Source organism: Emys orbicularis, chromosome 2 (assembly GCF_028017835.1).
Source record: "Emys orbicularis isolate rEmyOrb1 chromosome 2, rEmyOrb1.hap1, whole genome shotgun sequence".
NCBI classification, from domain to species: Eukaryota; Metazoa; Chordata; order Testudines; family Emydidae; genus Emys; species Emys orbicularis.
The window spans coordinates 216,192,559-216,218,686 of record NC_088684.1 but is presented as its reverse complement, the minus strand read 5'-3'; the positions used below and the strand labels follow the sequence as shown (position 1 = coordinate 216,218,686).

The 26,128-nt window shown below is 39.4% G+C and overlaps 1 protein-coding gene across 1 annotated transcript in view; it reads left to right on the top strand.

Moving 5' to 3' along the window:
- The window catches only part of DNAJC13 (DnaJ heat shock protein family (Hsp40) member C13), a 101,474-nt gene that overhangs the window by 31,573 nt on the left and 43,773 nt on the right, over nt 1-26,128 (top strand). Inside the window, exons 13-32 of the mRNA XM_065397728.1 lie at nt 2,048-2,147; nt 2,512-2,619; nt 3,601-3,756; nt 4,450-4,506; nt 6,039-6,160; nt 7,040-7,115; nt 9,183-9,278; nt 9,491-9,634; nt 11,427-11,441; nt 12,209-12,291; nt 13,278-13,431; nt 16,125-16,228; nt 16,317-16,476; nt 17,796-17,858; nt 18,323-18,424; nt 18,845-18,949; nt 20,911-21,113; nt 21,839-21,923; nt 22,179-22,333; nt 23,239-23,284. Coding sequence (XP_065253800.1) covers nt 2,048-2,147; nt 2,512-2,619; nt 3,601-3,756; nt 4,450-4,506; nt 6,039-6,160; nt 7,040-7,115; nt 9,183-9,278; nt 9,491-9,634; nt 11,427-11,441; nt 12,209-12,291; nt 13,278-13,431; nt 16,125-16,228; nt 16,317-16,476; nt 17,796-17,858; nt 18,323-18,424; nt 18,845-18,949; nt 20,911-21,113; nt 21,839-21,923; nt 22,179-22,333; nt 23,239-23,284 — 2,134 coding nt within the window. The remainder of the gene's footprint in view (nt 1-2,047; nt 2,148-2,511; nt 2,620-3,600; nt 3,757-4,449; nt 4,507-6,038; nt 6,161-7,039; nt 7,116-9,182; nt 9,279-9,490; nt 9,635-11,426; nt 11,442-12,208; nt 12,292-13,277; nt 13,432-16,124; nt 16,229-16,316; nt 16,477-17,795; nt 17,859-18,322; nt 18,425-18,844; nt 18,950-20,910; nt 21,114-21,838; nt 21,924-22,178; nt 22,334-23,238; nt 23,285-26,128) is intronic.

Sequence of the window (26,128 nt, the reverse complement as noted above, 5' to 3'; positions counted from 1 at the left end):
TGGAAACCTTTTGACTGACTTTCTGAAGAAATTGTGCATGTCTTGTTCACTTTCACAGTTAGGCTACTTTGTGAAAATGAAGTCCGTTCAGCCTTCATTATATGTGTTAAGAGTATGTATGTGGCTTTTAAAAGATTATTGCGAAGAAATTTTATAAATAGAAAAAAATTGGGCAAATTAAATTAAAAAAAAAAATCTTCTAGCTATACTTTAATTTCTTGAACTTGAATTCTCTGATTTTTGGGCATTAAACTATTGTAAACTTTTCACTGGTCATGTAAAGTGATAATTTCTTTTGTTGTGTGTTTAGTAAGTCCATGTCCTTACTATAACTACCATTATGTCAGACTTTGAACTCTGACTTTTTGGGCTTTTGGACTCAGCTGTCTTTTGGCCTTAATGTACGTTGTTTAGTTGTAATGAAAATATGTAGGGAGAGGTCCTCTAAAGACTTGTGTGTGTATATATGAGCAGTTACACCCCAGCTTGCTCCACACTAAGTTTACCCCACACCATCCTTTTGGGCTCTAAGGGTATGTCTACACAGCAACTGGTCACCCACGGCTGGCTGGTGTTAGCTGGCTCGGGCTCAGGCATCAGTGCTGTTTCACTGCTGTGTAGACTTCTGGGCTTGCGCTGGCGCCTGGGCACTAGGACCCTGCGGCATGGGAGGGTCCCAGAGCTTGGACTCCAGCCAGAGCCCGGAAGTCTACACAGCAGTGAAACAGCCCTGCAGCACGAGCCAGAGTCGGCTGGCACGGGCCAGTTGCAGTTATCTCTTTGCTGTGTAGACATATCCTGTCTGTCTGTGTAGATCGGGGTCTCAAACACGTGGCCCATGGGCCGCATGCGGTGTGTGGCCCGCCAAGCTCCCCGCGCCCCTCTGCCTACCTGCGGGATTGCCCCCTGTGGCGTTGCGAGCCCCGCGCCACGCTCTGAAGCAGCTGGCAGCACGCCCCTTCGGGCCGGGGGGGAGGGGGAAGGAGGCAGAAGGCTCCTGTATTGCCTCCTTCCAGGCACCGCCCCCCGCAGCTCCCATTGGCTGGGAACAGGGAACCACGCCCAATGGGAGCTTTGTGGGAGGTACCTAGAGGAGTGGCAAGAGCAGCGCACGCACGGAACCCTGAGCGCCCCCCCCCGCCCTTCCAGGGGCTGCAGGGACACAGTTCCAGCCGCTTCCTGGAGCGGCGCGGGGCCAGGGCAGGCAGGCAGGGAGCACCCCAACCCCCTGTCCTGAGCCCCCTGCCACACCCTGCACGCTTTCTGCACCCCTTGGGGGCATCGTTGGGGTGGGGACTTCGGGGAAGGGGTTGGAATGGGGCGGGGCCTAATTGAAGGGGTGGAGTGGGGGCGCGGCCAGAGGCAGCGAGGGGGGGTGTCAGTGATGCAGCCCTCGGTTCAATGCACTAGTCCTCATGTGGCCCTCATGGTCGTTTGAGACCCCTGGTGTAGATCCTGCTGTCGCACTCTAAAGATTCTGTAGTGCACTTTGATCTACTCTGCTTTGAAATGGGAGTAGATCAAAGTGCACTACAGAATCTTTAGTGCGCAGCAGAAGGTTCCATGCAGACGCTTAGGCCTTGTATACAGTACGGCTTAAGTCAGTGTAAGTGACATTTCTCAGGGGTGTGAAAACCACACCCTGAGCAACATAAGTTGCATCAATTTAGCGTGGTGTAGACACCACTTTGTTGGTGGAGATGATGTCCTGCCGACATAGCTTCTGTCTCTCATTGAGGTGGAGTAATTATGTCGACGGGAGAACGCTCTCCCATTGGCGCAATGCGTCTTCACCTGACGCGATGCAACAGCACCAATGTCGCGCGGTAGTGAAAACGAGCCATTAGTATGCAACAGGCTAGTGTGAGAGAGACTTATACCCCAGCTTGCCACATACTAACAATTCATATAGACAAGCCCTAAATTCTGAGTTAGCTGTTCAAAGGCTCTTGATATCAAAAGCTTTTTGAAAAAATATCTTGATACTTACTTTTTAGGTAAGTGCACTTGCAATATCCGTTTTAAATTACCTTTTTTCTCGTGACAGATTTCGGGAACGTCTAGGAGTAAAGGTGGTAAAAGCTCTTAAAAGAAACAATGATGGAGTAACCCATGCTTCTATTGACATGCTATGTGCTCTCATGTGTGTAAGTGTTTAATTCTCAACTATGTTACAGAATAGGATATTTCCTATTTTGAAATGATTAAATATGTGAATTGCAAGGTGCTGAAAATGGGAGTTTGTGTGGAAAGTGTAGTGCATGTGTATCTTGCAGTGTACGTAGGATATCCAATAGTATCACATGAGTAGACTCAGTTGTCATGGTTTAGAAGTAGAAACAGGATTCACGCTCATAACTAGCTTGTTTTCCTTTGTCACGAATCCACTGTTAGTATTAAATTTTGGACTGTAGCTTCATTCAGCTACATCAAAAGACTTGTGCAGATCTTTAAGTTTAGTTCGAAGGCTGAAATATGACTGCATTTATGAATGCTTTCTTTATCACATAGCCTATGCATGATGATTACGACTTGAGGCAAGAGCAGCTGAACAAAGCTTCCCTTCTTTCTTCAAAGAAGTTTCTGGAAAACTTATTGGAGAAATTTAATTCTCATGTGGTAAGTAATAGATTAAGGCATAGTTCATGAAAAAGTACTGAAATATTCAAGGTTGAGGGTTTGACAGGTCATATATAGCAAGTCCTTTAAAGTAAGCTTGTGCATATCTTTGCCATAAGAGAAGTTTGCACTCATTGCTCACATGCAAAAATATATCTAATTGATATTGAGACTGTGTTCAGTCAGTTTGTATCTGGGGAAATCAGAGTGAAACTGCTCTCTCCACAGACCCTAAGAGCAAGTCTACACTACCCTGCCGTTTGGGCTAAGGGCATATGAATAGCAGTGTGCACCAAAGTGCTATGCTGTAACTCCCCTGTGTGGATGCTGAAGGTGTGAATTTACAGGTCCTGAGTTACCAAAGAGGACTAAATTATTGATAACTCGGAACCTTTAAGTTTGTGCCTGCAGCATCCACGCAGAGGAGTCATAGTGCAGCACTTTGGTGCTATTCAAACCCCCCTTGTGCAAAATGCAGGGCAGTGTAGACATGCCATAAGAGGGCTCTCATTAGGTTTTTTTAATAATGTGTTCAGCCTAATATAGTCAGAAAAGCATCCCCGTTAAACCAATCCTTTCCAACAGAACAAACTCATGCAAGGACTCTAAAAGGACTACTTAGAAACTGTAGCTCCTCTGATCTGTAGCGCTCTGATTTATTTGAGCTCTTTTGGTTTTTCAAAAAAACTTTCAACTCCGTTCAGAGGACTCACAGCTGCTGTGAAGCATGATATAATGAATCCCTTGTGGGATGCTCTGGAAACTTTTGTTTTGCCACACTAAAATGATGGCAATGGTTTTTATCTTTCTGTATTTGAAATACTGCTAATTATTAGCTACAAGTGGGATGCAGGTAAGAGTGGTGGGGGAAATGACTGTACTCCTTTTTGTAGCTCAAGGACAATACTGAAGAATCCTAAGTAAAGATTTTAAAAGCAGCTGCTATGATTAAAATTCTTACACACTTCATTTAAATTTCAGGATCATGGGACAGGTGCCCTTGTTATTAGTTCACTTCTGGACTTCCTTACATTTGCCCTCTGTGCTCCGTATAGTGAGACAACTGAAGGGCAGCAGTTTGATATGTTGTTAGAGATGGTAGCATCTAATGGGAGAACCCTCTTTAAGCTCTTTCAGGTGAGACCTTTTTGTTCTCTTACTATTTCAAGCCATACCTATGTGCTAGCAGGAAGAGAGGCATTTCAAAAGGGCATGGGCTTCCAGTCACTGTGATCTCCGATTGCAGAATTCAAAAAGTCTGTGGGGACAATAGCATTGTGGGATTGTTGCTGGAGGACTCTCTCTGTACCGGTATAAGTAATTCAGCGTCCACACAGGCATTTTGCCAGTAGAAGAGTGCTGGTAGAGGGTTTGTGCTGCTCTGGGAACTGGTTTAATTTGACCAACAGAAGCTCAGGGTTTTGTCAGCAAGATTTAAAATTGAGCGTGGATGCATTTAAGGCTGTTCTAGCAAATGCAAAGTTTTGCCTGTAAAACTTTGTAGTGTGGACCAGGCCGAGAAGAATTGTTTCCATGTCCATTTGATCATTTCAGTCTTTGAGAGTACCCTGAAAACTTTCAGTAGTGCTATTTGCATGACTGTAATATGGACTCTTGTTCATAGGAACAGGTCAGAACTCTTAATTTATTTCAGGGGCCCTGAGCCTATGCTCCCCAAGAACTATAAAAATTTGGTAATTTTTGACCAGAACTGAATTCAGAACTGCATCCTAGATGAAGTTCAGTTTCCTGTCCCTTGAACTGTTCATTTTCCCCATAAAAATGTAAGTTAGTTTGTGCTGTTGCTAAATTGTAACTAACTCTTTTCAGCACCCTTCAATGGCAATTGTAAAAGGAGCTGGTTTGGTTATGAAGGCAATAATAGAGGTGAGATTATTTTTTAAATAACAATTACTTTGGGATAACATGCTGAGAAGTGTTGAATGTGGCTTTATTTCTTTTCTGAATAGGAAATTGGAATCTGCAGCTTGTCAGTAGTAAAAACCAGTTCCAACTTTTCAGTGGTAAATATCCTCAGACTATAGCAGAATGAGACAGTCTATTCTGGCTTGCACATATATAATGTGACGGACTGAATTTTCTTGAATTGAATTATATTTAATACCTTTGAGGTCCATTGTAGTAAAAATGCAATTGTGTTGTGTTGAGCTGTTGGATATACCTTCTCTAGTAGGAGAGGGATGCTAATATACTTTCTCCATTATCAGCCCATTGAAGCTGCCCCCGGGGAGAGGTATGCATATACTAGTTCAAAACTGAATTCTCTATGGGCTCCTAGACAAAGGATTTTTTGGATAAATAGACTGGCTTTAAACTGGCTGAAGGCCTTCTTTCTGATCCAGCAAATGGGCCCTCGACAGAGGTCCTGCCAAAGTCCTTAGACAAGGGTTGGAAGGAAGGACTGGGCCTACTGAGACCTATAAGACTGGGTGTTTTGTTCTGAGCTGAAGCTGTGATGTATTTAAAACTAAAAGGGAAACCCTTTGGGTCAGCTGTTTGAGGGACTGCTCCAGTCAGAGCCCATGTTAGGGTTGGGGTAATCCCTGGTAAGCTTATTAGCATGTGAGTAGGTTCTTTTATTTTTGTGTTCTGTGGTGCTTTTACCTTAGGAATAAAATAGGCTTGCATAAGAAGAGCCCTTCAATAACTTATAACCATTGACAATCACTCACTCTGTTAGTCTCTGAAAGTAAGCAGGTGTTCTTGGGAAGCCTTCCTCTGCTGGGAATAACACAGTGAAGGCAGGAACCTGTGTAGCCTGGAAATAGCCCAGTCAGAAGGGAGTGAGATGCAGGTCTTCACCCAAGAAAGGCAATTGCTGGGGAGCTGTAAGTCAGAGAGTTGGTGGAAGCCTGAGAGTAGGTACCCTCACTGGACCACTGTGGAAAATACGAGTGCAGTTGTCCTGAACTGTGAAACACAGCACTGTTAATTAAGTTCAAGTTGCCCAGACTCTCTAACTGATGGTAGTACACAAGTAAAAGAATCCAGCTTGTCTTTCAGATCCCAGGTTGAATTTGTGGGGCTGGTTGCTGGGGAGCAAAACATCACGAATTCTAAAATGAGCAAATTTGGTGTTACTGTAAACATGCCAATTTTTTTTAGGTTGTAATGGCTATTTAAACTAATGTCTTAAAGCAAATTGGAAAGCTTCTGTTCTTGTGACTTCCCTTCAGTTAGAACCTCTGATCCCTGCTGCTGCTGAGAATTTATTTTTTAAAGCTACGTAGGAGGTGCCCTGAATAGAAGTGCAAAATTAACCATTCAGAATTACCCAAAATGCATATACCTAAACTAGTCAAATAGTCAAAATAGTTTGTAATGAATATTGTAAACTAAAGATAGAACAGCTCAATTAAGATTCTCTCCATAGTAATCATCTTGTCCTGTTTCCAAAGGAAGGAGATAAAGAGATTGCTACCAAAATGCAAGATCTTGCCCTCAGTGAAGGTGCCTTACCTCGTCATTTACGTACCGCTATGTTTACAATAAGCGCAGATCAAAGGATGCTTACAAATAGGTGTGTCAAGTTTTATTTGATATTAATAGGATGATTAATATTTGCATTATTCATATATGGGAAAGCTGAAACATGGGAAGCTTCCATTCTTGTTTTAGAAGACTCATTCTTCATTTTAAGCTTAATTTTCATATTTAAATGCTACAAATGAAGTACTCTGTTATGACTGGGTGTAGTTTTAGACATTTTCTTTGCATTTTAACTGCTTTGCCTAGTAGCACTTTAAGTGTGACAGTACAATTTCGTAAACAAGATTTCACAACTCACTTCTCTTGAGTTCCTCATACAGTCCAGTTTTAATGCGGCTTTAATGATCAAGATGGCATACATTTCTTTGCTTACTATGCAAGCTAGATACTTAAACTTTCTTATGGGAATGTATGGAGGAAGGCTAATATTTCCCTAGTACTCTGCTTTTGGAGTGCCTTCCTCTATTTGTTCAGATACATGATCTGTTTGAGACAATGATAAAAGTATAATTTTCACAAAGCATAACTTTAGGCTTATCTACATGGCACTGGCAAAATGCACCAGAGAGGTGTAATTTGTAAAGCTTTCCAGTGTGTTGCTCTTTAACTGCGCCGTGTAGACTCTGCTAGCACGCTTTAAAAGGTACCTAGTTCATATTAACGTACCTTTTTAGAGCACGCCGGCAGGATCTGCATGAGGAAGTTACAGAGCAGCATACTGAAGCGCTGTACAAAAAGGTACCTAGTTCACATTAACCTATCTTCTTTTATTCTTGCTCTTCTGAACAAAGGGCATCTGAGCGTTGGATGTGCTGACAATGTAAAACTCTTTTATAAGGCAGTAATGATTAAAAAACTACTGTTCTAGCCAAGACAACAGTAAAAATTTCTCAATGTCTTCATTTTTCAGACAGCTAAGTAGACATTTAGTGGGCCTTTGGACAGCTGAAAATGCAACTGCTATGAGCTTGTTGAAACGTATTTTGGTAAGTGTACTCTTTTTTTTTTTTTTTTTTTTTTTTTTTTTTTTTTGGTCATCACATGTTGGTATTTTTTTAGTTGTAAAAAATTTCAACTAAATATACCTGAGTAGCTTAGGGTTTTTTAATACCTGGGCACCTTTTGTTTAGTGTCAATGTTAAGTTTGACATGCAATGCAGGAGATTAGGTTGGAGGGTGGGAAAGATGGTATAACTTTATAGAACATACAATTTTAAAGCCTGTAACACCTATTGTCATTAATACACAAGTAAAGATTTTGCCAGGGTAGGGGAATGGGAAACACAGTCACTTGGGGGAAGAAGTAACTTGAACTGGCAGATGAGCTAACTGGAGCTGCTGGCTCCTTCTCTTGAGGTAAGGGGACAAATCAGAGATCAGAGCAACCTAGTCACTGTAGCTATCTTAACTAAAGAGTGTGGAAGGCAGAAATGAGACTCTAGCTGTGTGGATGGGGCAAAGACTCTCTGTAGATAAAACTATTGTTTTAAAAACGGGTTGAGATAGAAAATGGAACACAGTAGAGATAAGGAGTAGATGGAGAGAATAAAAGCACACGAAACAAGTTGGAAAAAGGCCGTGAACTAGAAAAGGAAAGAGTGGAGTGAAGCCAGTAAGGGGGCAAGCTCTTCGGATGGCACAAGAGATATAGTAAGTGATGCTTTTTAAAAGATTAAGTAAGTTTTGATGAAAGCATTGCCAAACAGCTAACTTCATTGCTTTACATTGAAGAGCTTGGCTTTTGGGTTGAGGGAAAGTTGTGATGCACTCATTGTTCATTTGGCTAGTATCCTAGTCCAAGGGAAACTTGCCAAAATCTTGGATTCTAGGTGGATCTAGTAGCTATGCCTATAGCTATGCTGTTACCCATAGCTTAAAGAACTGCTGGAAGGCACTTATAATCCCTTAGCAGTGTAGTATCTAAGAACTTCTATAAAATAGTTTAAGGTTGCCTTACCCTTTCCATTATTGAACTCAGTTTTCCGTTGCTTGTAATTTTGTTAAACTTCAACCATTCTGGCTGATATTTGCCATGCTGGGTCTCTGTTTCAGGCTGAACTTTCTTTTAAAAATCAAACAAAATTCAGTTAAACAAGGCAAAGAAATACAGGGGGGGGGGGGGGGAACTGTTAAATACTTTCAACAATCACTGGCAAGTTCTAGCATCTCCATACTTCTGGGAAGGGGCTCAAATTGGGCATGGGGATTGCCCTGGTATCAGGGATGTCCCGTGTGCCAATTTTCATGGAGACAGCAAATTTGGCGGTGTTAAACCCCAGGAAAAATCTCATTGGAACTCTGTGGCACAGATAGAGAATCCAGTGCTCCAGATTGGCTTTTACATCAGAATGGGCATACTGGGTCAGACCAAAGATCCATCTAGCCCAGTATCCTATCTTCAGACAGAAGCGAATGCCAGGTACCCCAGATTAACTGCATTAAACATAAGACCATCCTGTCTCTTCCTGCAGTCCCCTGCTTCATTCACTACACAACTTCCAGCTTCTTCAACAAATGGGGCAGTGGTCCTACATACAAAATTCTGTTCACTATGCAACCCTGATTAACTTCTTGAGTACAGTCCATCCTGTGTACTGAGTGAAGCAGGGTCCTGTGGGGGGAAAATAGTCTTTAATTACATACACGTCTACCCCGATATAACGCTTCCTCGGGAGCCAAAAAATCTTACCGCGTTATAGGTGAAACTGCATTATATTGAACTTGCTTTGATCCGGCAGAGTGCACAGCCCCGCTCCCCCAGAGCACTGCTTTACCACATTATATACGGGGTCGTGTTATATCGGGGTAGAGATGTACTATCTGAATATATATGCACAAGGGGGGCCAGATTAACGTTGCCTGTGCAACCTTAATGCTAGTATTTCCTAACTTGCAAGTGTTTGACAAGTATGTGGCAATATTTCCATTCTTTTAATGTAGGGTTTTTGTATATGATAGACTACTTACCTACACTAGGCACTTACACCAGTATAACTTACTCTTGAATCCAGAGATCTGTTATGGAATACAAATTATTTATTTTGTGGCTTTAGCCATCAGGTTTGCTGGCATACCTGGACAGCGCTGATCCTGTTCCTGAGAAAGATGCTGACCGGATGCATATTAGGGATAATTTAAAAATTGCAGCTGTAAGTAGAAAAATTGTATTTATCTAAAAAGAATGGTGAGCTTAAAATGACTAATTCTCTATTTAGCTGTGTAACTTGTTCCATGTACTGTACCTGCTATCTAAATGGGGGAGGGAGGGAAGAAACTGTTGTAAAATGTTGATGCTCATTGTCTCCAAAATACACTTGTGAATAAATTTCTGTTAAGTTACTGATAGGCTTTTGTTCCACAGGACCAATATGGCAAGCTTAGTAAAGTGCCAGAGTGGCAGAGACTGGCTGGAAAAGCTGCTAAAGAAGTAGAAAAATTTGCCAAAGAGAAAGTAGATCTGGTTTTGATGCACTGGAGGGACAGAATGGGCATTGCTCAAAAAGAGGTAAAAACACAGACAAGTTTATGCCTTTTTTCATCTCAAATTTCTCTTAAGTCACTAGTTACCATGCTGTGTAAACACTGGGCTTTTTCCATGACTAATGCAGTATAACTGGTAGGTTTTAGCCATGGTTGATTTCAAGGACTATGGTGGAAATACTTTATTCTTGGCTTTAACTGTGAATCTGCTATTTAAAATACTGTTACAAAACATTAGTTCTTTGTTTCCAGGTTTACAAATTTTTGCCTCTTCCCTTTTTTCATTTTTAGCTAAAAATGTGAGTGATTGTAGTGAATCAGTTGAGGTGGGAGAGGGGCATATTAGTAACTTGCAGACATGTAATTTGTCATGCACACATTTCCAACTTGCATAACCACCTCTTTTTTGCTTAAACTAATTACCTAGGAAACTAGACTGCAACTGGATTCTTTTGCACCCTTCTGGTTATGAGCATCTTACAGAAGTTAGAGCAGCAGAAATCCTTAAGAGGCTGCTGCAGAAACAGTCTTTTAAACAATAATGTGGTAGGAAAATATTCAAGGATTTTCAATGTGTATTTGAGGTGTACATTCATTTGGTATATTTATTCATTAGTATCACTGTACTTCATCCGACTTTATCTGTTTGGAAGAATAGAACATTGCTTTGAATGAATAGACTTAAACTTTCGATATTGGAATTTCTTGATAGTAATGGCAGCTTTTTACCTTAAGGTCACCTGGCTCTTGTTGTTCAGTCTGTGCCTCCTCCTCAGTACTTAAATTATTTTAAGATGGTGTAGGTCTGTGTGCTCAGCAGCTATATTCTCTTAATATCCAAGAGGCCACTCTATTTTCCTTGTTGAGGAAACTGGAGGGTGCCGTGAGACTCCTTCCTGACTTTTCTTTGCATTTATTTTATGCTCTGTCATTCCTCCTCCTCTCCCCTATCCCTTCTGTATGGTGGTTCTTTTGTGATTTATAAAGGTCAACTGATATGACTTACCCCTTTTTTTCTTGCTCTTATAATTCCAACTTTTTTGTCCCTAGTCCTTTCTTGCTGACTCTTTTGGTTTTCTCAATACTAAGCTTGGCATTCTAGTCAATTAGCTTCCTCTAAGTGAAACGTAAATTGCCTGATCTCTGAAGTTTCAGTTCTTCATTTAGAAGTTTGTCACTTTCAGTTTGCTGCCCATACATAGGAAAGATGGAAAAGTAGGGGAAATGCAAAATATTATCTGATTTTCAACACTTTCTCCTGATTTCTGATCTAAATAAAGTCTTAAAGTAAAACACAAATGACACAACTTAGAAAAGTAAGAAATTATGTGGGTCCTGAGGCAGGTTTACTCTTATTTAACTTTAACAAATTTTACATCGAGAAATAGGCCAAACGTTCTTCATGGGATAGAGTGAAAATTCAGTCCAAAATAAATCAGAGATGTATGGCTAGTTTTGTTTTTTATTTTAGCTGAATTTCTCAGTAAAAATCTATGTCCATGAGCTGCATATTATAAACTCTCCAAGTATGAACACTTACAGCTTTTCCTTGATGTCCTATTTACTTGGGAAGGATAAACCATTAATGCACAATAGGCAATAGACATGGCTCTGCAAAACAAAATTCTGAGCTGTCTTCACTTTTGATGATCAAATTAATAAAAGGAGATTGTGATTCTTATCAATCAAATTACATTGAAAGTATTTGTTGTGGTAACATTTTATAACTCCATGTTACCATATAAAATATTTTTAGTGGCTGTATCTTACTTTGTTTAAATATTCCTTTTTTCTTTCTACTTTCCAATCACAATCAGGACAGAAACAATATGGTGAGTTTGTGTACTACTTTCATGGCTTATGTTTCATTAAACTCTGCCTGGCATGTGGTGTCTTGTCTAGCAGTGCATTTTAGATGCTGTTGATCAAACAATCTTTCAATTTCCAAGTTGGGTCTGTGACTTTGTGCTGCTCATAGATTCTTTACTTCTGAACAACAAAGTAGCCTTTTGTGTTCTCCAGCTTTGGCTGCTAGTCTTACTGTGGGTATTGTCTTCTGAAAGATGGATCTGGTTCTGCTCCCCAGTCACTCTTTGACTTGGTGGAAAAGAGTTTTTTCCTGCATGGTTAATGTATGCATGTAATACAGTATATTTAAATACAGGATTACCCAGCAGTTTTTGCTTATTCTCTATTTTAGTGTGCATATGGTGATGGGATTTGGGTTTTTTATACAAGATAAGGGGTAACTGTATGATAAAAGTACATCGCTGCAAGTTTCTCTGGCATGATTTGATGACCTTTGTTGGTAATTTAGTATTAATATGGTGCAAGTCACTAACTAAAGATTTCAGTTGTGGTGTTCAATTGTCACTGCCTTCGAAATCACTGATTAGAAAACTGCATCACTAGTAATAAGTGTTCTTTTGGAAAGCAGAGATCTCTCAGGAACAGCCAGTGAAAACTAAGCTTAATTTTCATGTTTAAAGTAACACTAGAAACCCACTTTTATAAGAACATGCGCTGAAGTGAAATTATTCAGGTATCTGCTATTGCTAATTGTCCTAGTCCTAAATTTGGCATCTTTTTCTATTTGCAGAACGTTAATCAAAAGCCAGTAATACTAAGGAAACGAAGGCAAAGAATAAAAATAGAAGCAAACTGGGATCTCTTCTATTACAGGTAAATATCTAGAATAAATGTACTATGCTTTTTAAAATAGCCATTTGTTAACTTTAATTCATCTGTTTTGATTGATAAATCACGGCTGTTCACTTGACAGATACAGAAGCCCTAACTCAAAGCTACAGGTATAAAGATAGAGTTTAAACAGTGCAACCTGAAATATTTGACATGAACTTTAACAAATATAATGTATAGAGTAAAGAATTTACCTAGAGCATTTGAGTATTTTTTGATCTGCTTTTGGAATGCACATGGCTAGCCCTAACCTCATTCTCTTGCTTTTGACCTTGCATACTCAGATACATTTAACAAGGCTGTATTGAGTTTTTTGTAAGACACAACTGTAGCCTGTTTCCCTTTTACCATTTATGCTGTAAGTTGTACAACCAAGTCCCAGGAGGTAGGTTGCATTTCAGAGAACTAATAGGGTTAATCCTTTTGAAAAGTAGGGTATTGCTATTTCAAGAACCTTATTTTTGTTGATAAAGTGGCTTCTGGCTTTATTTTAAGGTAGAGTGGATGTCTTGTCTGATGCTCATAGACACTAAAGCTATGGGTACACAGCAGAGAAAAAACCATGGCTGGTCCCTGCAGGGTGGGAGGATTCCAGAGCTCAGGCTCTATCCCAAGCCTGGAAGTCTACCCAGCAATGAAACAGCCCCACAGCCTGAGCCTTGCGAACCTGAGTCAGCTGGCACGGTCCAGCTGCAGGTTTTTCTTTGCTGTGTGTAGACAGATCCTTAGACTAATAACAAAGTAGGCATATTGAGCAAGTCACTACTGTAATATCAAAATGATTTAAACACAAGTGAGACTTTGTATTGTACAAATCAAGAATAAAATGGCAAGGCATATTCCCTTCTGTACTAATTCATTGAAGTACAGTATGCTCTGATGTGCATGGCAGGTTATATGCATTTTAAACTATCTTTATCAACATTAAAAGAATAGAAAACTTTTTTACTAGCCATGCTTTCTCCTAGATTTCTTCAAGATCATGCTAGGTCAAATTTGATTTGGAACTTCAAAACACGGGAAGAGTTGAGAGATACCCTTGAATCCGAAATGCGGGCATTCAATATTGACAGAGAACTTGGCAGTGCTAATGTTATCTCATGGAATCATCATGAGTTTGAGGTAAACCTTTTCTAATACATTTTACTTAAGGCACTAATATATTGTAGTCCTAGTGTCCTTACGCATCAGCTTTTTTCTGTAACATTCTAAATGAGTGTTGTATACAACCTTTGTCAATAAATGATTGGGCAGAGTATATAAACTCAAAGCTATGAAGGAGAAAGCAGGCATCTCCTCTGTATGGTACTTTTTTTTTTTTTTTTTTAATTTGACTGTATGCAGGCCATGCAGACTAGTCCCCTCCCGGCAGGATGCATAGTCCTTTTTCAAAGAAATCGCTACGAACTACCTCATACACCCAGATTAAATGGCCTTGTACAGGCAAGACAAATCTCTGATCAGCCAAGAGGGATTCTAAATATATTCACTAAAAACACAAACTATATAAATAGCCATTTGTCTTAACAGTGAAAGTGGCAGAGATCTTTAGATATGGCAAAATATACAAATAAATATACTTGTCTGCAGTACTTCAACACATGGATTCAAAGATGAATTCATCTTAGAGAAGTTGTCATTATGACAACCAAAGTTGGGAATCTGGGCCAAAGTCCCATAAACATAACAAAGAGGGCTTCTGATACATTGGAAGAAAGCACCTATGTATAAATTCCCAATAGAACAACTGTTATGTTCATTTCAAGCATTAATTCTAGCAAGGTTAGCACTGAGAGCCATTAAAATGTAAGGTCCATGCAGTATTCCTTTCTTTTTACAGTATGTATCAACATACTTGTCCTGATAATTTATTGTACGTTCCCATGTTCAATTTAAAAGTGAATAATAGTTAACAAGTGCAAAAATCAGTATGGTACCAAAACACTTGGAGGGGCTGGCTTTCAGAAAGCTTACTAAATATTTGGCAGCCCATCTAAAGTCCTAAATAGATTGGATATCAAATCGCATGCAGAACATTGATGCTTCTGGGAAGAATAAGCCTTTCAAAACATGTAATTGAAACAATAACCTGTGACACCCCCAGGGTAAAATAGTTTCAATATATGGAATTAACTTACTTTGGAAATAGGTAGTATTTCTCTAAGGTGTCGCATAAGCCAAGAGGCCATAACTAGGTGGGAACAGAATAAACTGACTTGCCTAGATCTATTTCAGATTTCAGGTGTGGTGTGGTTTTTGTTTTTGTTTTTGTTTTGTTTTTTGGGGTTTTAAATCATTCAATAATAAAGCCTTCAGATAGCAGATTGTATATTTCCAATTTTGACATTGTCTCCACAACAGAATGGATTGAATAGAAAACAAATACACCTCTACCTCGATATAACGCTGTCCTCGAGAGCCAAAAAATCTTACTGCGTTATAGGTGAAACCGCATTATATCGAACTTGCTTTGATCTGCCGGAGTGCACAGCGCCCCCTCCCCTCCCCCCCCCTCCCCCCCCCGGAGCACTGCTTTACTGCGTTATATCAGAATTCGTGTTATATCGGGTCGCGTTATATCGGGGTAGAGGTGTATAGGAAGCAGAACTTGAGTGCTATTGAAGAGGGCAAACCACCATCTATTCAGTAGGAAGAGTCCACTAGAAGTAACTAAATCCAACTTTTACGTAAGTCTCCAATAAATGCAATAAAACAACCTCAAACTCTGGACAGTACATCATAAACACTTTCTGCAGTTGTTCACCGATTGATATTTTGGTCACATATGAAAAGCTTACAGAAAACTTGTAACGTACATATATAGCTTTAGAAAAAGCCTATATTCTGAGATCCCCTCCCAAATCTACAAAACCTGAATGTATCACCGCAGTATATGTCACATGAGGAAATCTACAGGCACAATGTGACTAAACAGAGGCAACGTACTACGCTTCAGATTGGTCCAAGTCTGGTTTGAGGGCTGTTGGCATTCTGTCAGTGAACTCCTCATAACCTGCAAGAAACAGATGTTGGTGTGTAATTCCACACTTAAAACATTTTAATTTACTTTTGTATTCTTGCAGGTATCTTTACATGCAAGCATTCTTATATTAGTGGTTTTTAATTGAGGATGGGTGAAGGGTACAGAGTTAACTTCATCTTGGAACCCCATTAACTCATGTAATTATGTGATTTTATTTGTACGCCTGCTATTGAACTGTTGCCTCTAGGCTTTGCAACACCTATTTGATTTTAAATGTTAGCTGTTACAATGCTGTATTGTATCCATTATTGGTGAGATCCCTATGCTAGATTGTTTAAACTATGGCTTAAAAGGTGTGTTGTATAATGCTTCAGTTTTAGGTAAACGCTTTGTTTTAAAATACATAGTGTATTAGAATTCCCTATGGATTTCCAGGGGCTTTGTGCCACTTAGAGTATTGTGGCTGTCTGGGAACAAGTTGGATATCAACTGTTCTTTAGAATGTCAGTTTCTAGTCTTCATCCATGTGTAAAGAAGCAATTTTTTCAGCCTTAAATGTCTAGGTTAGTAAAATGAAAACTGAACTGTCATTTAGAATAGCAATTAATACAAATCATATTTCATTAATGTTGCTTATTAAACCTTACTGCTTATTGCAGGAGAGAGTCTCCTCCAAAAAGAAAAGGGGGGGGAAAAAAATCTTTACTGAGCACATTGTTAAGCCACGAAATCAAGTAAAATATAGATTGCATGTGGCAGCTTGCTAAAAACTCAATTTTAAGTGTATAATCTGAAATAACACCTGGTTTGTATACGTATGTTTCATTTATAGGTTAAGTATGAGTGCCTTTCAGAGGAAATAAAAATAGGGGATTATTACCTGAGATTATTGTTGGAGGAAGATGAAACTGAAGAGAGTGGAGCAATCAAAAAATCGTAAGCCACAGTTCAGCTTGTCTTCCTTATTTTTTTCTGAGGTTTAATGCATGTTTTCTCCACTGTGAACTTTCTTCTGTTTTTGCAGGTATGAATTTTTCAATGAACTTTATCACCGGTTCTTGCTCACTCCTAAAGTGAACATGAAATGTTTATGTCTACAAGCACTGGCCATTGTTTATGGAAGATGTCATGAAGAAATAGGACAATTTGGTGACACTAAATATATTGTTGGGATGTTGGAAAGGGTGAGTTTTGCCCCCGCTTGGGGCAGCAAAAACGCCGGAGCCAGCCCTGCTTCTAACTCAGTCTTAATTGATACATTCTGCTGATGGAAGTCTATGATGGTGGCATTTTTAGTCATGTTACTTTAATATGCAAGAATGAAATGAGGCCAATAGAAGCTCTGCCTTAAGAGTAAAATATAAATGAAAACAATATACACTGCATTGAATGCAGTATTTTAGTCTTCTGCTTATTCCTGAAGCACATCAGTTTAACAGCAAACTTGGAATTTTTGCTCCCCTGTGGAGAGTAGTCTTCCACTAAGGGAGACGCTTTACCTTCAGAATGGCTGGTTCAAAGTGCATTGGCAGTGGTCTTTTAGGCAGGGTGTTTTCTCCAAAACTGTGGGTGTACTGGTATACTTAAGGATGATGGGTTGGAATTGTTTGTAACCATAAAACTTGGAAACCCTTTAATGGTAAAGGCAGACACAAACCATGTTTAAGTACAGTTGACTTAATAGGTTCTAATTCTTATGCCTGTTTAATCTTTGAAGGTGAATTTGAAGAGGTTTGGCCTATCAGCAGGGTAGTTCATGGTTGCACTTCTCTAGCAGCAACTGAAATTAACATTTTAAGCTTTAGAGAGCTGCTTTTTTTTACAATGCTCTTGTCTTAGTAGTCTGGCAGTTCTTTCTGAAGAAATGTTAACTCAAGCCTTAAATGGGAGCTCATCTTTCATTTAAGTGAATTTAAATTATAAACTCATACATGCTTTAATACCAAATCAGCAATAGGATATAAGGTAATATTAAAAATCAGTTAACCTTTAAAACGCCATTTCACAGTGAATTCTATAGCATGACTTTGGAAGTGGTATTTTTACCTTTTTCATAACATGAACAATTAACGTGGATTAGGTGTGGTTCAGAAGAAAGTTGCATGCTTGAAATTACTTTGCACAAACAGACTTCACAGTAAACTGTAGAAATTATTCAAGAGCTGTTTTTAGTATGAAAACAAATCCAATAATACTACCAAAATTAGTGAGACTGTTTTATAGTGACTTGCAAGATATTTGTGAAAATATTTGAGAATTTTGTAACATGTTTTCCAATACCATTTTATATATACGTTTTTCTGAAATCTTACTGTTATTAGTAACCTTATCTATTTTTGCACAGTTTTTATGTTTGTCCCAAGATATTTGAGAATTGGATTTTACTCTATGGTTAATGCAACATGCTAACTTTTTGAGGCTTGATTAATTTGTATTTCCTGTTGGACATGTTTGACTTGTTCTTCCTTTTTTTTTTTTTTTTCTTTTCTTTAAACCCCAAAAGTGCACTGATAGACTTGAGCGGGACAGATTGATACTATTCCTTAACAAGCTCATTCTAAATAAGGTAGGAGATTTTATTCTTCCAGTACTTAAAAGAAAATTCATGAAGCATGGATACATTTCTTAAACTGTTAAAATGTTCTCCAGTTTGAAACTAATGCTTTGAGTTGATTTTAAAAACTGTAACTGAATCTCTAATCTTGTGTTTACTTAATGGAAAGAAAGATCTCTTATTAGATTCAAATGTTAAGGGTACAACTCTCTCTCCCTTTCTGGCACAGATGCTATATCTATAGGCATGATTTAGGGTTTTTTGAATGGGTAATGAGGGGATAAGGAAGTATAAATGTTCTGTGCTAGATTTCTAAAGAATATGGTTGAGTGTGAGGAGGAGAGTTGAAATCTCACTTTTGAATCCCATTAAAATACTATACATAGATGGCTCTTACAGTGCTTTTTACTTACCCATAACACACTTATATAATGCTCACATTTATTTCATGTGAAGGTTTTCTCTCTTGTTTACAGAAAAATGTTAAGGACCTCATGGATTCAAATGGCATTAGAATCCTTGTGGATCTGCTTACCATGGCACATCTCCACACAAGCAGGGCTACAGTACCATTGCAAGTATGAGGTCTTTTGGTTTATTCACACTATGCCTTTTTAAGGGAATTTTTAAAATGGGACACTGTTTTTAAAGAGTGCTTGGTCAGAAACTAGGATTTTATTAAATTCAATCTTTTAAGGCTGATATCTTTCACTTATAACCATATTGAAAAACTCACAAAAGTAAGGAAACAGGCTGAAGTTTCTCTACCAACCATAACTTCGTCGTTGTTTCCCTGCACATACCATTTACAGTCTAAGCCTTCTTTAGCACCACCCAACTCTCATACCCCCTCCTAATGCACATCAGGCAAAAACACAGCCTTGTAAAATCCCCTCCATAAACAGCTAGCTTCCAAATTGCTAAAGTCATATGGGATTAAGACTGGATCTTGCATTAAGTTGGTTACATCATTTAAATATAAATATTTTCTCTTTTAGAGCAATGTGATTGAAGCAGCACCTGATATGAAGAGAGAAAGTGAGAAAGAGTGGTACTTTGGCAATGCAGATAAAGAGAGGAGCGGTCCTTACAGCTTTACAGAGGTATCGTACTCTTCCGTTGCTGATTCATAAAATAATTAAACTTAACGGCCATACTGGGTTAGTCTGACCCAATATCCTGTCTTCCCACAGTGGCCAGTGCAGGAATGAACAGAACAGGGTAACTGAGTGATCCATCCCCTGTCATCCAGTTCCAGCTTCTGTCAGGCAGAGGTTTAGGGACACCCAGAACATGAGGTTGTGTCCCTGACCATCTTGGAATAGCCATTGATGGACCTATCCTTCATGAACTTATCTAGTTCTTTTTTGATCCCTGTTGTACTTTTGGACTTCACAACGTCCCTGGCAATGAATTCCACAGGTTGACTATGCATTGTGTGAAGAAGTATTTCCTTATGTTTGTTTTAAACCTGTTGCCTATTAATTTCATTGGGTAATCCCTGGTTCTTGTGTTTATATGAAGGGGTAAATAACATTTCCTTATTCACTTCCTCCACACCGTTCCTGATTTTGATAGACCTATCTCTCACACACCCGGTAGTCTCTCTTCTAAAATGATCAATCCAAGTCATCTTAATCGCTCCTCATACGGATGCTGTTCCATACCCTTAGTAATTTTTGTTGCCCTCTGTACTTCCAATTCTAATGTATCTTTTTTGAGATGGGGCCTGGGCATACCATGGAGATATGTAGTGGCATTATGATATTGTCTATAACTTTCCTAATGATCCCTAACATTGTAAGGTGTGGTTGGTGGTTTTTTTGTTTTGTTTGTTTTTGTTTTTGTTTTTTTTTGACAGCTGCAGCTGCACATTGAGCAGATGTTTTCAGAGAACTATCCACAATGACCCCAAGATCTCTCTCTTGAGCGGTGACAGCTAATTTAGACCCCATCATTTTGTATGTCTAGTTGGGATTTCCAATGTGCATTACTTTGGAATCAGTGTTGCTTTTTCAAGAGGCCAGGATATTGTGTCTTTATAAAAGAGCTGAATATAAGAGGAAAGAGTCTACACTGCTCCAATAAGTGCACGTTGGTTAGCATAACTTATCAGACATTGGGTACAGCTAGATAATCCTCCCCCACCCCAGTTAGAGAATTCATGGAGTCCTAGGTAATAAAGGGGAGTGATACTGTCACCACCTCTCTGACTGTAACTGGCATTCTAAAAGCATGGTGGAGTTCCACAAGCTACTGCTTGTACCTGCTGTATGGTGGAATGAATTAGTCTTCTAGTTTACTGCTCTCTGAGCCAGTAGGAGCGCCATCATAAAAAATAAATCTTATTTAACATGAAAATGGTTTTAAAATGTAAAGATGTGCACTGGCGTACCAAATTACTGTTATAATGAATTGTCTTACACTTAATCCGCATCCAATATATATTTAGTATTGTTCTGATGTGTACATTAAGCTTATTGGGTACCAATCTCTGAAAAATGTGGGTATGGCACATTTAATGTAGTTTTGATTCATAAACTTCTAATTTTGTTGTGCTAAGGAAAGATTACATTCTCAAAGGAAATCAGTGATCTGATCATTTTGGAAATGGTGTTCGTGCATTTTATCTTCCTAACACAAACTACCAAATGGTATAAAAAATTAGTATTTTTAAGAGTGCAAGAATCAAAGCTTTGAGTTCTAATTCTGTGTAGTCTCCAAATTAGATCAATAATCCAATTTACTATAATGACTTGACTTTTTTTTTTTTTTTTTTTTTTTTTTTTTTTTAAATCAGTTGAAAATGTCTTCCAAGTTGGTTTTCTTTTGCTTTTCTGGGCCCTTTTTTCCTGTCATACAAAGGGTAGATTTTTAGAGCTCCTAAAGGGAACAGGAATATTTAGGCTGTATTGGTTTTTCATAGCAAAAAATCTTTTTCATACTTGGAGGGCATCTGATTTTATATGCATTATGAGCTACCAAGACAAGTAATGAAAAATACCAGAAAACCTTACTGCTCATAGTGTGAAGCATCTAACGTGTACCTTTGATTTTAAAAAAGATGCAGGAATTATGGACCAAGGGAAAGCTGACTGCAAAAACACGTTGCTGGGCTCAGGGTATGGATGGCTGGAGACCATTGCAGTTTATCCCTCAGCTTAAATGGTGCTTGCTAGCCAATGGACAGGCTGTGCTGAATGAGACTGACCTTGCCACACTTATCCTCAATATGTTGATCACAATGTGTGGCTATTTTCCCAGCAGGTAAATGAGTCTTTTTAGTTCCAAGAGGAGAAAATGGCTGTAACTTTCCATGGTGGTAGCAAATGTGCATAATTGCTATCCCAGTTTTTATTGATCTACTTCCTGGGTTAAATGGGAGAAACTCTTTAAACAGGACCTGCATCTACCATCTCGTAGCGAATTGCATTTGGTTAGTGAACATGAAAGTTTTAATCTTTCTACCACGAAAGCAGAGATGAACTAATGCAGTTTTATGATGGGACAAAGATAAATCCATTTAATAGAAGTGCCATAAAACTTCATGGTAACTGCTGCATTGACTGCTCCTTCTCAAACTGAAATTACAATAATTTAACATTGTCTTAAAAATATAACAGAAGTGAATGTCTCAGGTTACTTTGATAGCATTAGAAATATAATCAAACTTTTTATAACTCTTCTTAAACAGATAGTTAATCTCTCTCTTTCCATGAGTGAATACTTAATGTGAATTTTACTAAACCTCGCTGATATACTCTATATCAAAGCTAAGACCAGGTGAAAGTTTGATGAATATTTAAGAAATGGGGATAGTAAAACTTGTTGGAATGTATATTCAGGATCTTGATATCAACCCAGTCCATTGGATCAAAATCTAAAATCTGCCTGAGAAATCAGTTAAACATTTAAAATAAAAGCACAAATACTGTATTTATATTTATGTATTATACACTAAAAACATTGATTGGGAAAATACATATTTTTAGGGATCAAGATAATGCCATTATAAGACCTTTGCCCAGAGTAAAGAGGCTGCTTTCAGACAGTACTTGCCTTCCCCATATTACTCAGGTAAGTTGCTTGTTTTGTCTGTTCTTGAGAAATGTGTAAATATCGAGAAATGATTCCAGCTAACTTAAATTATATTAACAGTCATTGTGTTCTGGGCTGTTGTGCTTCTTTATTCTTTCTGGTATATTGCACTAACACTTTTTTGGTTTTAATCATTCAATTTTGATTTGCTGGTTAAAGTTAGTTTGTTTTATGGCTGCTGCTCATCTAAAATTTGTAGATGCTCCATGTAAATGCTGTTTGTCTTCATTTCAGCTGCTGTTGACGTTTGACCCTATCCTTGTTGAGAAAGTTGCCATATTGCTGTTCCACATCATGCAAGATAACCCACAATTATCTCGTTTTTATCTAAGCGGAGTATTCTTCTTTATCATGATGTACACAGGTTCCAATGTACTTCCTGTTGCAAGGTAAGGACAAGAGGAAAGGTGAAAATAACAATTTTAGGTATTTATGCTTGGAACTGCCTCTGCATATTAATACTCCTAACTAGATAGGGGAACTTGTTACTTCTATTAAGCAGTGAACAGCAAGGTTTTTATAGTGGCTTGCTTGTTTGATTCTGTACAAGTGATTAAGCTATACAAAACTTCACATGTCCACTTTGGTAATGTGCATACATTTACAGTTTTGTTGAACTGAAGTAGTGTTTGGGAGTTTGGGGGAGTGTGTGCCTATAGCGTGCCCAGCGGTACAGCTAAAATCATGCATCTGGTCAAGGCTTCCATTGACTTAAAGCCATGAGAGCAAGTACATGAGTACATAATACCAGAATTAGAAGAAATATTGTAGGCTTTTGATGTGTACTATTTGAGCTTTTATTTTTATAATAGTTGGGGTTCAACAATGAGATTCATATAAGGGTCCATAAAACTCCTTGCAGGATCAATGCCTAAAACACTTAATGTAAACATTCACGTTTATCAGACTTGTATCTTCAAGCGTATGTAAATGGCTTTCTATTAAGCTCATGAATTTGAGTTTTAAAGCAATTTTGCTGCATGTATTGAATTCTTCTTCCCATACATTAAGAATTCAAAGTATACGTCCTCTTATACAACAGAATATCAGAAGTAAGTTCTCTGTTGTAAATATGTGTCACTGATATCTTGATATCTAAACAGTAAAAAATTCAAAGCTTTCCATAAAGCTTATGAGGAGGCAAAAAATCTAGGGTTAAGCTATAAATTTGATGTGAAGATAGGACTAAAATGAAAAAGCAAATGCATTTTTGAATCAGCATCTATACTGCTCTCTTATCTGCAGAGCCGCATTGAGAATACCATTGAACTGAAAAACATTCCTTTTCTCCTAGGTTTTTGAAGTACACTCATACAAAACAAGCTTTCAAGTCTGAAGAGGTGAGTAAAAATTACTAGTATAAAAACATTTATTTTTGCTCTCGTAAGCTAAGTTAACTAGTGAATTCTATATTAAATGTTTTCTGTAGTACTCCTTCAGTTTTCAATCTTTCTACCTTGTGCTTTTACATCCTCATCATAAAGGGACACTCTCGCTTTTTATTTTGTTAACATTCTTTTCCCTCCTTGTATTCATGTTTAAAGTCCTCTTCTTTTTTTTTTTTTTTTTTTAAATCAGCTTGAGCAGACAACTACCTAATTCTCTTGGCTGTGTTGCTTGTGACTGTCGTGCATTGGCAGTAATCATAGGCGTGCGCAGCACATTTCATTAGGGTGTGCACCCAGGGAATTTTATTTATTTTTTTTAAAGGTGAACATCATAAAGGTTGGGGTGTGGGAGGGAGTGGGGGTGTGGGAGGGGGTGCAGTGTGCAGGAAGGGGCTCAGGGCAGGGGGTTGGGGTGCGGGGTGCAGGCAGGGGGCTTAGGGCAGGGAGTTGGGGTGCAGGGGGCTCATGGCAAGGAGTGGGGGGGGCGGGGTGCAGGAGGGAGCTTGGGATTGGGGTGTGAGGTGCAGGCAGGGGGGTTAGGGCAGGGAGTTGAGGTGCAGGAGGGGTGCAACAGGGAGCTCAGGACAGGGAGTTGGGGTGCGGCGGGGGCTTAGGACAGGGAGTTGGGGTGCAGGAGTGGTACGGGGTGCAGGCAGGGGGCTCAGAGCAGGGAGTTGGGGGGCGGGGTACAGGAGGGGTTCGGGCTCTGTCCCGGCGCCGCTTACCTGCAGCGGCATGCTGCCTGCCTGCCCTGCCCCACGCTGCGCCGCTCACCACATCCCTGCATGGCCCCTGGGGGGGGGGGGGGGGGGGCGCACAGGGCTCCGCGTGCTGCCCTTGCCACGTTCCAGGTACCTCCCCCGAAGCGCCCATTGGCCGCGGTTCCCCATTCTCGGCCAATGGGAGCTGCGGGGGGGGGGGGTGCCTGGAGCAACGCATGGAGCCCTCTGCCCCCCCACCCCACCCCGTCGGGGCCCCAGGGACGTGGTGCTGTGCCGGCCGCTTCTGAGAGCGGCGCGAGGCCTGCGGCACAACAGGGGGCAAATCCCACGGGCCGGATCTAGCCCGTGGGCATTAGGGTGTGCCTGGGCACACCCCGTGTGCACCCCTATGGCAGTAATTCATTACCAAATACAGGGCATAGACTCCTGTATTCTTGACTTCTGTCAGTCAAGTCTGCTTTGAATCTCCTTTAGAAAGCATCCTGTTTGTAATATCTGCTCTCTGTCTTCTAGAGAAGACCATGAAGAAATGCCATTTGCACAGCCAAGTAGCTTTTCCTGCTACTCATTCAATCCGGCCTAGTCAGTGCATTAAACATACTCTTCTTTCCTAAATTCAAACCAAGCATTTGCAACTAAGATGTGACAAAGTTTTTATTTTAGTAGTGCTACAAATAGTCATTGGAGTACCAATCCAAGCAACTACTCGTTCCTCTTACAATTAGACCCTTTGAGACACCTAGATCTCACTGCTTACCACCTCTCCAGCAGATAACCAATGGGAATGTTGCCTGGAGAACAGTGGGATTTCACTAGACACTGCCTATTTGCATGTCTCTTGCTGCATGCCTAGATGCACACAAAAGATCTAACTTGGGTCTTAAAGTGAGGTGAGTGAACACTTTAAGATGACCAGAGAAGTCTGTTTTCTGAGACTGAATTTTTTGTCCTAGGAAGCTTCAAAATGGGACATTGGCTTGTAATGTGTTTAAAGAAAAACCTTCACTAGAACCCCATGGAAATAATAGGGGGAAGCACATTCTCTATATTCAATGGCAGAGAGACACACAATCTGGTGGACTTCATTACCTTCCCCATCCAACATCTTGTACAGGAGTAAAATCATATGGATTTTTACAGCTTGTGTGGCCTCTATCTTCCGAACTTGCAGCTAGGATGACTACAATTGGCATTTCAAAAGAGCTCTGTTTACTCTTCATAACTTAAGTGGAAGCAGCTTCAAGCTAAGATGAGTTTATAGCACCTTCTGGCTTGGCCAGTACAATGATCCTTTAAACTCTTTATAGTTTGTGGACCATAAATCTCTGATCTCAGTTGTGTGCACACACAGCTATTCCATTTGGAGGAACACAATGCCTAGTAAATGATCAAGCTAAAGGAATCCAGTGAACTAAGTCTATTTCTCTTTGTTTTTTGGTGTGAAGTGGCAAAAATGAAGAACTTGGAACTCTAACCATTATTTTTAGGTTGTTATATATTAGGAACTCCTTGTCCAACTCCTTTTAAACTTTGCAGGAAGGTTCCTGGCCAAAGTAGAATTTAACATTACAATTTTGAGATGAATTTGAATTTTGTGAATTTTAGTAGAGAGACAGCCAAATAGGATTTTTAATGGAAACTTGGTTGCAGCTTAATAAACTGTGGGAAGTAGTGCTTGTGGGTGTTAATACTCAGTCACCTTTTTAAAGAGGATAAATTGCCCTTGCAGAAAGTGCATCTTAATTCACCCACTCTACGTATGTCAGAGCGTTAAATCTACAAAGCTGAACCAAGGGAGGAGATAGTATCCAGAAGTTGCTTATCATGTTAGTCTGGTGGTGTTTTCCCAAGGATTGTTTTTTCCTTTTTTTGATACAGAAGGCCTGCAATACATTGTTTTGTCTGAAATATTTAGCAGTATCTTTACCCTTTATGGTCACCCTAAAGTCAAATTTTAAACCATATAAAAATTGAATAATTTTTACAAAAAATTTTTAGAGCTGAACTTCTATTGCTACTATAGTATGTGCGTCTGTCTGCCTGTAGTACTGTGCGTCTGAATTAAACATACTTC